The sequence below is a fragment of the Pseudonaja textilis genome, chromosome Z, assembly GCF_049901715.1.
Source record: "Pseudonaja textilis isolate UNSWEBS1 chromosome Z, rPseTex1.2, whole genome shotgun sequence".
In the NCBI taxonomy this organism is placed as follows: Eukaryota; Metazoa; Chordata; class Lepidosauria; order Squamata; family Elapidae; genus Pseudonaja; species Pseudonaja textilis.
The window spans coordinates 5181172-5195432 of record NC_142008.1 but is presented as its reverse complement, the minus strand read 5'-3'; the positions used below and the strand labels follow the sequence as shown (position 1 = coordinate 5195432).

General features: G+C 42.5%; 1 protein-coding gene across 1 annotated transcript in view; it reads right to left on the bottom strand.

The window, feature by feature from the left end:
- The window catches only part of LOC113447981 (sodium channel protein type 5 subunit alpha-like), a 60906-nt gene that overhangs the window by 7739 nt on the left and 38906 nt on the right, over positions 1-14261 (bottom strand). Inside the window, 6 exon segments of the mRNA XM_087917881.1 lie at positions 63-200; positions 5867-5920; positions 6952-7163; positions 7166-7226; positions 10562-10684; positions 12367-12540. Of these exon segments, the coding sequence (XP_087774007.1) occupies positions 63-200; positions 5867-5920; positions 6952-7163; positions 7166-7226; positions 10562-10684; positions 12367-12540 (762 nt within the window).

Here is a 14261-nt window from a genome sequence, read left to right as displayed (position 1 = left end):
AATCTTGAGATTCTCCTTTCCATTCACGAGCACAAAGCAAGACAAGAAAGGTGGATACTTATCTTTTTCTTTTGTTGATTAAAATTGTCAATAATGACCCCCACAAAAAGATTCAGAGTGAAAAAAGAGCCAAAGATGATGAAAATCACAAAGTAGATGTACATATATTTGTTGTACTCCCATTTTGGCTGACGCTCAACCTGCAAAAGTGAAGAACAGAGACGTGGCTTTTAGACTGGGGGTGAAAACAAAAACTAGCTGGTCTCTATAGCTATAGTCAAGAGCTGTGTTTGCTACAGAAGATCTCTTGGTGCAATCCGATATATGAATCGGCACAGATATTAATATTTTTCCACAGGCTGCAATTACATAAAGACGAGTGCTGTCTCTCATTATCTCGGAACAATTATTGTGAGACATGTCGAAGCGAGAAGCAAACACTTCAACAGTTCCTATTACCTAATCTCTACAGGTAGTCCTCAACTTATGACTGGTTCCATAACACTGTTCAGAGTTATGATGGATCCCCCCCAAAAAAAGATACCTATCATCCAGATTCAACGTTCCAACATCGGGGGCCGCCATCCCTGCTGTCACATGATTACGTTTTAGGCAGTTTGGGCAATTGTCCCACATTTCAGATTAACAGAGTTGGAAGAGACCTTGTGGATCATGTAGTCCCAACCCTGCACCATTTCTGGCAGATGGCAGTCCAGTCTCCAAGGATGAAGCTCCCACCACTTCCGAAGGCAACTTCTGTTCTATTGTCTGACAGTTCTCACTGTCAGAAAGTTTCTCCTTACTTCCAGATTGCTCCTCTCCTTGATTAGTTTCCATCCATCATTCCTTGTCTGACCTTCAGGTGCCTTGGAAAATAGCTTGACCCCTTCCTCCCTGTGGCAGCCCCTCAAATATTCTGCAGTCATATAAACACCATTTACTGTGTTTTGTTTTGTTTTGGTGGGAAACTGGTGCTTACTTCCAATTTATGGCAAAAATCTTCCCACTGGGGACAATAGGTTCACTTAACAAGCCTGGTGTTTAATGACCACTAATTTGCTTAAAATGTTGTCGAGTTGGGTCAGTCACATGATGATCCATTTAATAACTGGCCCAACTTTTGATTGCAAATTGCAAATTCAATTTCACAGCCATAAACTGAGGACTGCCTGTGCCCTCTTTCCATTATTCCAGGAAACCAGACACAATGAGTCTGGTTAGTTCTCTTGTTTCTGCAGAATAGAAGAATAAGTTATATTAAATCCAGGATGCTTCACTTCAAAAAATAGAGAGGTGCTTTATATTTTCCATTAGGACAGACAACAACAATGTCTTCTTTCAATAGCATCTTTTTCAACTCGCAAATTTTATTCAAAATTCAAGCTCCCGAAATTATGGTGAGACAGTAATTCAGTCTCAGTTTGAAGTGGAAGAATCTGCAAGTGGGTAATTACTGTGTAATTATTCAATTACTGCAAGGAAGGCTAGCAATGTCAAACTAATTTTAAAAAATTAGCAAGCCCTACGTAATAACTTGAATTTCTACTTTGGCTTATCTGAAGCCTTCAGCTTTTCCATTAAGCTTCTCTCAATTGGCTCTTTTATTACAACAACCTGAACATTGTATACACATCTATGTAATGTGAGCTAGTGTGGGGTTTGAAGAGTTGGGAAAACAACCCAAAATAAAGCAATAGCAAATCATTCCGATATTTCACCAAATAAAAGACACAGATATGTCCATGTGACCAAGAATGGAGATCAACTCAAAGGTGACATTACTTTGTTGAGTTCTAGTTCTGCCTTAGGCATGAAAATGCTTGCGAGACTTTGAGCCAGACACCAGGAGACTGGGAGTTCTAGTTCCAACTTAGACATGAAATCCAGCTGTGTGACTTTGGACCAATCACCAGGAGAGGGAGAGTTCTAGTCCCTCTTTAGGCACGGAAGCCCTCCTCGTGACTTTCGGCCAATGACCAGAAAATGCTGAGTTCTAATTCTGCCTTAGGCATGAAAAACCAGCTGGGTGACTTTGGGCCAGTTCCCCTCTCTCAGCCCAACCAACCTCATAGGATTGTTGTTGTGGGGAAAATAGGAGGAGGAAGGTATTTTGGACATGTTTGCATCCTTGAGTTATTTGTAAAAATAATAAAGATGGAGTAGAAATAAACAAAGGAGCAGTCTGGCTTTAGGAGCACTTTGTTTATCTTGGATTCCCACATCACTCTCCGCTTGGTTAGTAAGACAAAAAGTGAAGTAGGAGATGTTCTGGGATCCAATTCCACATTTTGGAAGAGAAACACACACACACACACACACACACACACCAGCAGAATCTTTCCTTCCTTCAGTTTCCCATCCAATTACATTCCTCGTTCTGGAGCTTCTGTACTTGTGTTTCTTACAAATTCTGTGCCTCAAGCACAGAACTCAACAACAAGAAGAATTTAGATGTCCAAACACAATATAATACGATCCCATTTTATCCCAGCTTACAACAATCCCAGCTGAATCTCAAGTAGAAGGGATCACTTGTTTTGCACATGTCCTGGAAGGCTTGCATTTTGCCTCCTATAACATTCCCAGATCCCCCTACATTACCCCCTCCCCCCCCAAAAAAAAGAACCCAAGAAATAAACTGCATATGCCAGATATTACAGCAAAAGTCAAAATAGTGAAGATGGGAAGTGAAAGATGGGAGTGGGGTTCTTGCAGCTGAATAAGGCACCTACTAAGAACTGAGGGACAGAGGTGCGATGGGTCAGTGATTAAAGACACTGAGCTTGGCAGCTGGAAAGCTGACAGCCCAGGTTTGAGGTTTGAGCACTGCACGAAGGGTGAGCTCCTGTTATTCGCTCCTGCCCACCTAGCACTATAGATGCAAGTGCAAAGAAAATAGGTATCACTTTGGTGGGAAGGCGACAATGTTCTATGCATCGCTTGGCACATAGTCACAATGGCCACATGACCACAAAAGCAATTTCGGACAACTCTGGCTCCCTCAGCTAGGAAATGGAGAGGAGCATCAGCAGGGGTGGGATTCTACCAGTTTGCACCTATTTGCCAGAACCGGTTGTTAACATTCTAAGCAGTTCGTAGAACCAGTTGTTAGAAGACATTACTGGGCTAATCCTGTAAGGAAGGCAGGAAGGAAACATTCTGGTGTTGCTTACAGAAACTGCCTCTCCGTTAACCCTTATTACATTCTTGGCAGGACTAGACTTCCTATCTCAGGAACGTCTCTGGAGTTTTTTTTTTTCCCCTTTGCTGGTACTTTGCTTGTGTGGAGTGACCATTCAAAGTTACAATGGCACTGAAAAAAGTGACTTATGACCATTTTTACACTTACGACTGTTGCAGCATCCTCACAGTCATGAGAGGGCAGGCAAGGAGATGCATGCCTCGATGTGAATGATATTGAGTTGACCACACCCAGCCAATAACATGACCACCAAGCCATGACCACCCAATCACATGACCACCAAGCCACGCCCACCACCTAAGCCATGCCCACCACCTAAGCCACACGCACAGAACTGGTTGTTAAAAATTTTGAATCCCACCACTGAGCATTAGCACCTAGAGTCAGACACAACCGGACAGAGGAACCCTGCATCCTTATATAGGAGCTGAGGAAATCCAACCTTTGACCAGCTACACTGCCAGTAACTGTAATGAGATGTGGAAATGACCTTGAGAGACCGGGCTAAGAGAAGATACCTAGAAAATGGTCAGGTAACAGAGAACATAGCCCACAGCTGCCTATTGGATGGAGCCAGTGGTGGGATCCAAATATTGTTGCCACTGGTTCGGTGGGCGTGGCTTGGTGGGTACATGCGTGCACCAAACACACACTTTGAGCAGGCGCAGAGGCGTTCTAATTCACCACCTGCAAGCCTGCACTCTCCTGGTTGCTTCAGCAGCTGTCGCACAGCACTCTGCTCTCCCGCACAAAGCAGCTGCACTTCAAATTCAGAGGATAAAGGTGAGTATGGGCACCTGGGCGGGCAGGTAGGCCTAACAGCAGAGTGGCAGAGAGAATCGGTTCGGTCTCCGCTGCTCATCTCTGCTACTGGCTTGGCAGAACCAAGCTGAACCAGTAGAATACCACCATTGGATGGAGCAAGAAACTCAAGATGGACTTCCCTGAGCTACTGGACTGTTAAGGTGGCTTTATTATACACCAGAACTACCTTATACAGCCAGATTTCCTGTTTGGTCCAAATGGCAATTGGGGATTGGTCTATATGGCAATATTCGTATTGGGATGAAGTTGAGGGAAAACAGACTAACTGGATTCAGGAGTGGGATTCAAATTTTTTAACAGCGTGCCTTTTTTTGCATCAACCCTTCCCCTGCACTCTGTTTTTGGGTCTCCTGGGCCTCAGGGGTGGGCATTTTTGCACCCAGGAAGCTTCCCTGAGGCCCAAAAAGGCAAAAAAATGGAGCAGGGGGGCACGGAGTACACCCCCTCCATGCGCCCCTTTTTGCCTCCTGGGCCTCAGGGAAGCCTCCCGGGTGAAGCAGTAAGACAGCGAGGGAGATCCCGGCACAGCTGATTGTCAGAACAGCTGATCATTGGGAAAAAAAGAAAAAAAGAAAAACCTTAACGAGTGACTGGGCGGGGGAGAATACAGCCAGCGATGTCGGGCATACATGCGATGTGGCGCATGCGTGATAAGGACTGACTGGGCAAGGAGGGGAGGGGCAGATGGAGAGGGGAGGGGCCAGCCAGGGACACAATTTTCCAGTTCTCTGAACTTCACAGAATCGTAACAACCGGTTCTATAGAACTGGTCTGAACTGGCAGAATCCCACCCCTGACTGGATTCCCATAAGAACGTAGCACAAACTCCCACTCCTTATTTTAGTCTGCATATTAGTCACATATTTTTGCAGTGTGAGAAGAGTTCCTTCAAATGTTAATTGCACAGGTTTAGAATGGTTTCCCTAAACTACGTACGTATTTTCTTTCTCAATAAGTTAGGCATATATAGTGTGAAGATAGTTGTAGAAAGCATCTGGATGTCACCATCCTCCACAGAGCCAAGGAGCAGCCTCATATTTCATCTGACATTAATGGTGGATGTGAACAGATATTTTTATTCATTTAATTTACTTTTTAATATCTCATCTTTATTATTTTTTATAAAAAAGCTGACAAAGATGCTATTTTCTCTTCCTTATTTGGGCTAAGAAGAATGGCTGGCCCAAAGAAGTCATGCCTATGATGGGACTAGAATTCACCATCTCCTGGTGATTGGCCCAAATAGCAGCTTCCATGCCAGGAAGGACTGGAACTCCCAGCCTCTTGGTGATTGGCCCAAAGTCACCCAGCCAACTTTCATGCTTAGGGTGGGACTAGAAATCACCATCTCCTGGTTTCTAGCTTGTGACTTAACGACTAGACCAGAAGTGGTATTCAGCCACTTCTGAAAGGTTCTGGAGAACCACTAGTGGAAATTTTGAGTAGTTCGGAGAACCAGCAAATCCCACCTCTGACTGGGTCCCACCCCCATCTATTCTCTGCATCTCATTTGTCCCAGCTGATCGGCTGGGTCTTCTTTGGTTGCCCAGCACAAGAGAACAGAGCTGGAAAGCAGGTTAGTGGTGTGGGGAGGGAATGGGGATTTTGCAGTATCCTTCCCGTGCCACGCCCGTCAAACCACGCCCATCAAGCCACACCCACCAAGCCCACCAAGCCATGCCCACAGAACCAGTAGTAAAAGAAATTGAATACCACCACTGCACTAGACCAAAATAGCTCTTGAAAGATGCCTTTATATTGCATTCCAACTGGACAGAGAAGGGCACTGTTGGTTAGAATGAACACAAGAAATAGAAAATAAATTTGTCTAAGACTTACTTCTGTTGAATCAACTGCTGCATACATTATATCCATCCAACCTTTAAAAGTTGCCTAAAAGAAAATAAGAAAAATTGATGAAATAATTGCTGCCATATAAAGAAGCTGTTGGACAATAGGCAAATGATAAAGAGCTGAAGGGTTTGAATTAGTCTCTATTCAGAACATTTTGGAGATAAACACATCTGTGGCTTCTTTTTTTTTCTAATTTCAACCAATCAACTTTTTATTTTTTATTCAAAACATTAAAATACAAGCTCCAAAAGTGAAAAAAATATAAAAACAAAGCGAGACTAGCAAACACACACACAAAGAAAATAAATGCACAAAAACATATACATAAATACTTACATACATATACATACATATTTTTAACATTTTGAATTTTAAAAAAGTATTGGCTAAAAATAGACACCTGTGGCTTCTGAATTTGAAAAATATAAGAATGTCCGCAAGTTATATTTGTCTTCTAGAGATTTTTATCCATAGACTTTTCTTGAGAAGCTAATCAGTTTATTGTTACCTTCTAACATTATTTTTTAATTTCCCAGGCAAATCTATCTTGTTGAGATTCCCAGGTAGAGCCTCAACTAAGTACTAACCCAAACTAAGCCTACTTAGCTTCTGAGACCAGCCAAAAGTCTAGAAGATGCTGAGCTTTTAGCTTATGCCTGGAGGTCCAGGCTTGGCAAGTTTAAGATTTGTGGACTTCAACTGCCAGAATTTTGATCACATTATCCTGGATGCTAATGACAGTCATTAAGTGCAAGGACAGATTGTATATAGTTTTTTTTAAATAATATTAAACTTGAAGGCTATTTTTCTGCAGGATTCAAGTTTGATGCATTCACCACAAAGAATATTAGTGCATGAAGAAAAAAAAAACATGTTTGGGACTATTGGTTGATCAGCTGATCTACTTCTAAAACTTGCATGAACAATGAAAAGCCGAGTACAAGTTAAACAAGCATGTAACTAAATTAAGGCTGAAACAGGAGGGTAAATCTGCAAGAGATCAGGTAGGACGGGGTAGTTGTATGTGTGTGGATGAAAGAAAGAAAGATCACACGAATTCTCAAACCTACCACTTGAAGAAGAGCCAAATAGCCTAGGCCAACATTATCAAAATTCACTTTAACGGTGGTCCAATACAGTTGTTCCGTGCTGTTTTCGCAATCTGACTTGTAAACAATGACACTTTCGTTGATAACGCTATTTGTTTCGGTCCGGTTAATGCATTTTCCAAATTTTCCAGCAAAGAGGCTGACTCCGACAATGCTAAAGATGAGCCAAAAATCAGACAGACAAGGAGCACGTTCATAATGGAAGGAATGGCTCCAAGTAAGGCATTGACCACCACCTGCAATGCAAGGGCAAAGAAGGGAGGGAGGAGGGAGGGAGACAGAAGGAGGGAGAAGGGGAGGGGAGGGAGGAGGGGAGGGGAGAGGGAAAGGGAAGGGAGAAGGAGGGAGGGAAAGGGAAGGGAGGGAGGGAGGGAGGAGGAAGGGAAGGGAGTAGGAGAGAGAGAAGGGAGGGAGGAGGGGAAAGAGGAGAGAGGGGAGGGAGGCGAGGGAGGGGAAGAGGTAGGAAGGGGAGGGGAGGGAGGAAGGGAAGGGATAGGAGAGAGGGAAGGGAGGGAGGAGGGGAAAGAGGGGAGAGGGGAGGGAGGGGAAGAGATAGGAAGGGGAGGGAGGGAGGAAGGGGAAAGAGGGGAGAGGAGAGGGGAGGGAAGAGAAGGGAGGGGGAAGGGCGGGAAGGAAGGAAAAGAAGGATGAATATGAGAACTTCAACTCCCAGAATTCTCCAGCCAGCATCAACGAAGGTCCCCACATCTTAATGTTACCAATTCTGAAAAGCACTGGACTAAACCATGAATGGGGGGGGGGGGATCTCCCATAGCGCTGGAGAATTGCCTCAAATTGAAAGAGAGGTTCATACACACTTCAGAGTATTTAAACTTCAGCAGCATTCCTAATTTCAGTGCTTTGACAGAAATGGTACATTAATTTTTCTATACTCAAATATTACAGGGCGGGGGGATCATCTCTGCAGCAGCCTCATTGTCTGGACTACTTTAAAATAATTACTTTAAGGATTGCAGCCTTTAGTTTCCATGCGCAACACCATTTATTCCAGCACCTTTGATTCTCTACTCTGTTCAGGCTAAATTGCTTCAGCTCAGTTATTATATACACGGACATCATCTCGTATCCATCAAACCAGGGTGACCCGCTGAGGCCAAGGTCTTCCAATTAAGTATAAAATAGATTTAAGGTATCGTGGTGAGCTTTACAATTTCTCTGTGGTTTGTTTATTTAAATTATTCATTGAACAAACCCTGGTGAAATAAGATCTCGCCTTTTACACGCATGGTGCAATTTACTGAAAAGCTATTTAACGTAAGAGAAAAATATATGGGTACTCCTCATTTAATGGCCCCCTTGTTCAATGTTATGATGGTGCTGAACGACGGGATTCATGGCCGGATCTGGAAGTCGCAGTTCTCACAGTGTCCCTATGATTGTGATTGAAGGGTTTGGTAACCAGTGCACAAATACCGTGGTCACAGTGGTCACCGTTATTTCCAATCTTTGCTGCCGGCTTCCAACAAATAAAATCCTGTCAATGGGGAAGCCAGCAGGATGTTGCAAGCTATGGTCACGTGACATTGCATTTAACAACTGCGTGGGTTTCTTCCTGTCGATGGGAAAGTCAGCAGGAAGTGATTATTTTTCTTAGATGTACCCATTTCATGTATTCATAACTATGTATATACTTATACCTATTATCTTGTAAGCGACTGACAAATCAAAATAAATAAAAAAAATATGATTTCAACGTCTTTCTAAGTTCATTTATGGATTTAGTATGCATATTCAGCATTACTGCTTATCGCTATTTGTAAGTAAACTATAATATATGAGCAGGATTAGTATCCAATTCAGCAAAATATAGTAGAAAATTAGAAAATTCACCTGCAACAAGCATTATCATTTTGGTTAATGCCATGGCAATTTCTTAGGGGCGTTCCACAGAGACTACTGTATTTTGGGGTATATCAGAGGCTTATCCTTTTGGCAATTTGGAATCAAACTATTAAATACGTAAGTAGTAAAAAAAACAAAACATCTCCTTGGAAAATAGGAGCAATATAAAAAGCAATAGCAAACTAGAATAGATCAAGAAAACCACTCTAAGGTTCTGTTTCTGATCTCTGTGGAGATTATCTGATGCCATTTCAATTCATGGTTTTAATCAGTCTCACATTCACTGTCTTCTGTCATGATAAATATTCAAAATATTTAAAGATATTGGGAAAAAATGGATTGAATACTGAAGATTTCTTTCTTGCAAGCCCCATTGCACCATACTCCATTTCTTCTAAAAAGCCTGAGAAGGTGGACCAGACTAAGAAACCATTATCATGCACTTTTGTTGTAACCTTACAAGTCTGAACAAGCAAACCTCTTGTCTGTGAAGATTCTCAGTCATCCAAGGTCACATTTGTCCCAAAAATGTTTTTTTCTAAAGGCAACTGGATTTTCTTTGTTTTTCCTTGAAGACATTTCTCTGCTCATTGAAGAAGCTTCTTCAGTTCTTCAGAACTGGAAAAGTTTCTTGGATGAGAAGCAAAACATCAGAACACAACACAACACAACACAACAATGGAACTGGAAGGGACCTTGGAGGTCTTCTAGTCCAACATTTTTAAGGAGAACAAAAAAAGTCCAGCTAGGACCAGCTAAACTCTTCCTCCCCTTATCTCTGTGCAAATTAGGGGATTTTTCTGACATGTTTTCTTATGTTTATTATCTTGCTGTTCCTTATTCCCTCTACATATATTCCTCAGCTCTTATGTCAATCGTCTGCTAGACATACAGTGTATTTGCTGAGAGCAATAGCACTTAGACTTATATACCGCTTCCCAGTGCTTTTAAAGCCTTCTCTAAGCGATTTACAGAGTCAGCCTCTTGTCCCCAACAATCTGGGTCCTCATTTTATCCACCTCGGAAGGACGGAAGGGTGAGTCAACCTCGAGCCTGGTGAGACCTGAACTGCTGAATTGCAGCCAGCAGTCAGCAGAAGTAGCCTGCAGTACTGCACTCTAACCACTGCCCAGTACTCTACTTAAACTTATACTTGTGTTTGTATGCATAATGTGTTTTATTAGTGTTGTATGTCAGTGGTGCATGATCTCTGTTAGATGCTATACACTAAAAAAAAAAAATCTGCCATGTACCCAAAAGCTATTAATGCAAGGGGTCTTAGGGCATAAAAAACAAATTACAGAATACTAGAGTTGGGTGGATCCTTGGAGGTCTTCTAATCGAACCCTCCTGCCCTTGGCAGGCGATCCTATACTATTTGAGACACTTTGGGGGGCTTAATGGGACGGATACACATGATCATAGAAAGAATAACAGAGGAACAGAACAGAATAACAGAGTTGGAAGGGACCTTGAAGGTCTGCTAGTCCAACCCCCTGCTCAACTAGGAAAGATTTTAGACAAGTGGTTGTCCAATCTCTTCTTTAAAAGGGTATGATCAAAGCTCTATTCATTTCTATTCTATTCAATGTATACTGCATTTATAAGATTAATTTAGGGAAATCTCTTTAGGGAAATCTCTGCTCTGGTCATCTCCCATTTGTAGCTATAATTCTGAAGCTTAAGCAGTGCTTTTCACTCTTCTTACCCTCATCCCTTCAAATCGAGACAGGGCTCTTAGCGGTCGCAAAGCTCGCAGTGTACGGAGAGATTTCATGGGGCCCATCTCCAATTTTCCAAGCAAAGGTGCTATCAGAGTTATCAGGGAGATCTAAAAGAGAAAGTAGGAAGGTGAATGGAAAGGCGTTAACTGCCTGCTTTTAATTTACCATGCATTTTGTCTGCCTCTATGTTAAGGATATGCCAACTGATATTCTTCTGTGTAACTACTATTAAAAGGGGGCATCTTGAAAGGGTACAGTGTGATACGATTTCTCAGGATCTGGAGAATGGACCAATGAGACATTATCTAGCATTTCTCCAATCTTGCATTAGTAATTTAGCATGAATATTCAGACTTGGGAGTATTCTGCTGTACTGATAGATGTTGACTTTCGCCCATAACTGAAAAGGTGTTTCTGTTGCTAAGCAAGGTGATCGTTAAATGAGCCTTATCCCATTTTATGAACTTTTTAGCCGTGATTGTTAAGCAAACCCATAACCAGTGGTTATGTGGCCGTTAAGCGAATCCAGCTTTCCTCATACTTGTCAAAAGCTGGCTGGAAAAGTCACAAAGGGTGATCGCCTGATCCCCAGGACATTGCAAATGCATGACTACGTACTGGTTGCCAAGGATCATGTGACCGTGGGAACACTACGACAGCTCTAAGTGTCAAGACCAGTTGTAACTTTTTTCAGTGCTGTTGTAACTTGGAACGGTCACTAAACAAAATGATTGTAAGTCGAGGAGCATTTGTATTCTATTACGCGTTTTCATTCAACTGCCTAGATGACAAAATTAGATAAAAGATATCCTACTCTCAAGCTTCGTTTGGGTGGTTTCAGTGGAGAATTCAGCCAAGTGTCCGTAATTAACAGGCGATCTGAATTCCCACTTCTATTACTCTTCTCCAGAGGTGGGTATTCAGCAGGTTCTGACCAGTTCTGGAGAACCGGTAGCGGAAATTTTGAGTCGTTTGGAGAACCGGCCAATACCACCTCTGATTGGCTCCGCCCCCATCTATTCTCCGCCTCCCGAGTCCCAGCTGATTGGCTGGGTCTCCTTTGGTTGCCCTGCACAGGAGAGTGGAGCTGGAAAGCAGGTTAGTGGGGTGGGGAGGGAAGCGGAGTTTGGCAGTATTCTTCCCCTGCCACGCCCACCAAGCCACGCCCACCACAACACAACACACCCACCATGCCCGGTAGTAAAAAAAAAAAAATCGAATCCCACCACTGCCCTTCTCCTGGTGGGAATCTCAATCATCTTGGGCCGCAAGGCCAAGAAGAGAACCAGATTTTTAGAGGGCTTCCGAAGGTCAGGAGGAGGTTTGGGGCCCATTGTTTTGTCATGCCAGATCCTTCCAGGGATGAGGTGGAGCAGATTTGCCTTCTGGGACCCACCAGATGGCGCTGCTTCTCCTTTCTTCATGTCAGGCTTCATTTTGCACAGTACATCTTTACACATTTCAATAGCTCTCAGCCAGTTCCCGTTCTCCAAATTTAAGCAGCCCAAAACTTGTAAAAAACGATCCTTCTCTTTCTCCTCCCCCTCCTCCCCCTCCCTCCTCCTCCTTCTACTCCCCCTCCTCCCCCTCCCTCTTCCTCCTTCTCCTCCCCTTCCACCCTCTTCCTTCCTCCTCTGAATATGAATAGGAATATGCTTCGCTTTAGCGTGTGCCCCATCTAAACTGAAATCTTCAGTGAGTTGGCTCCATTGTCCCAAGATTTTGACAATCCACTTCATGCTCCCTCGGAAATCAATGAGATCCGTTCCAATTCAGCTGCAAGACTCACGTCTACAATCAGGAAATCCAGCCAGCACCAGGCATTGGTGAAGTATTTGTGGAATCCGTAAGCCACCCATTTCAGCAACATCTCTAAGACAAATATGTAGGTGAAGATTTTGTCAGCATAATCCAGCATGATTTTAATATTCCTCCTTTCGCTCAAGTAAATGTCTTCAAATGCCTGAGATCAGAATGAACATATGAGTGTTATATTTGCAGAACGTTATTAAATTTATTATTAAACGTACTATTTTTCTTATTTTTTACTATTTTTCTCTCCCTCCTTCTCTCCCTGCCTCTCAACCTCTTCCTTTTCCTCTCCCTCTCCCTCCTTCTCTCCCTCTCCCTTTCCCTTTCTATCTCCTCCCTCTCTCTCACTCACACACACACATCCACAGACACACCCACACACATATACTGGAACATTAGACATAACGCAAGGAAGGTATCGCAAATATAAATAGAAAATCCATGAAAATTGAGGGTGAGAAAATGGAGTCTGTGAAACTTCTAACTTTTTTTTTAATATACACCCCTTTTATTATGCTTTACTTTGATCACAACAATTCTTTCTCTTTTTTGTTGCTTTAGCTACTATTTTAACCCACTTTCCTTTTCCATTCTATCTCTCAATGTTCTCAGCCAATTAAGGATCTTGTAATACATGTGATGATGTCACAAAACCAATCAAATTTGACTGACAGCTTAGTTAGTCTAGAATTATGGATGCCTGTAACATCCCCTAAGTCTACATTGCTCCCCAGTACAGGTAGTCCTCAACTTATGACCACATTTGTGATGGAATATCAGTGTCTAAATGATGCGGTTGTTAAAGAAATCATGCAATTGCTAAGTGTATTGTGCAATCTTTAAGTGAATCAGGCACTTCCCCCTTGTCAGCTGGGAAAATCAAAAACTGCAATCCCATGGATCTTGGATGCTGCAACTGTTATAAATATAAGGCAATTGCCAAGGACCCACATTGTTGTTAAATGAATGGTCATAATTCAAGGACTATCTGTGCTGTTTTCAAATTATCTTTCTATGATTGCAGATTCTATTCTGCTGTGTAAAGATGGAACAATCTGCCATGGTTGTTTTGGACACACGATTCACATTGTAGACATGGTTTTCGGAACCATGAAGAATGATCCAAGACAGGTTCAGTTTTCAGTGGCAGCTGTCATTCATTTCCCCACCATTGATATTAATAAGGTACTGAAGCAAATCCTGAGCACTGATGAAATGGGTGAAAAAGTTCATTTTGATAGGTTGGTGCCTTCAAAGTAATAAAAACACAAAAACTTAAAAACTAATCAAATTTAAAAGCAGACTATGAAGGAAGCAGATATAAGCAGAGGAGTCTCTGTGGCTCAGTGGTTAGAGTGCAGTACTGCAAGCTACTTCTGCTGCCTGCCAGCTGCCTACAATTTGGCAATTCGAATCTCACCAGGCTCAAGTTTGACTCAGCCTTCCATCCTTCCGAGGTGGGTAAAATGAGGAGCCAGATTGTTGGAGGCAATAGGCTGACTCTGTAAACCGCTTAGAGAGGGCTGGAAAGCACTATAAAGTGGTGTATAAGTCTAAGTGCTATTGCTATATAAATGGTTTCCCATGAAAACTTTGATTAGACTTTCAACCAGATCTTCAAAACAATGAGCTTTGTTTCAAAAGAATCATAGAATCGGTAGAGTGAGATCCAGACCTTTGTGTTATTCCTAAAAAGTAGAGCGGTGAGGGATCAGATTTTTAACAAAACTGCCCTCCTTTTGTTTACAGGTAGTCCTCAAATTATGACCACAAGTGAGCCCAAAATTTGTGTTGCTAAATAAGACCATTAAGTGAGTTTTGTCCCATTTTATGACCTTTCTTGCCACAGTTGTTAAGTGAATCTCTGCAGTT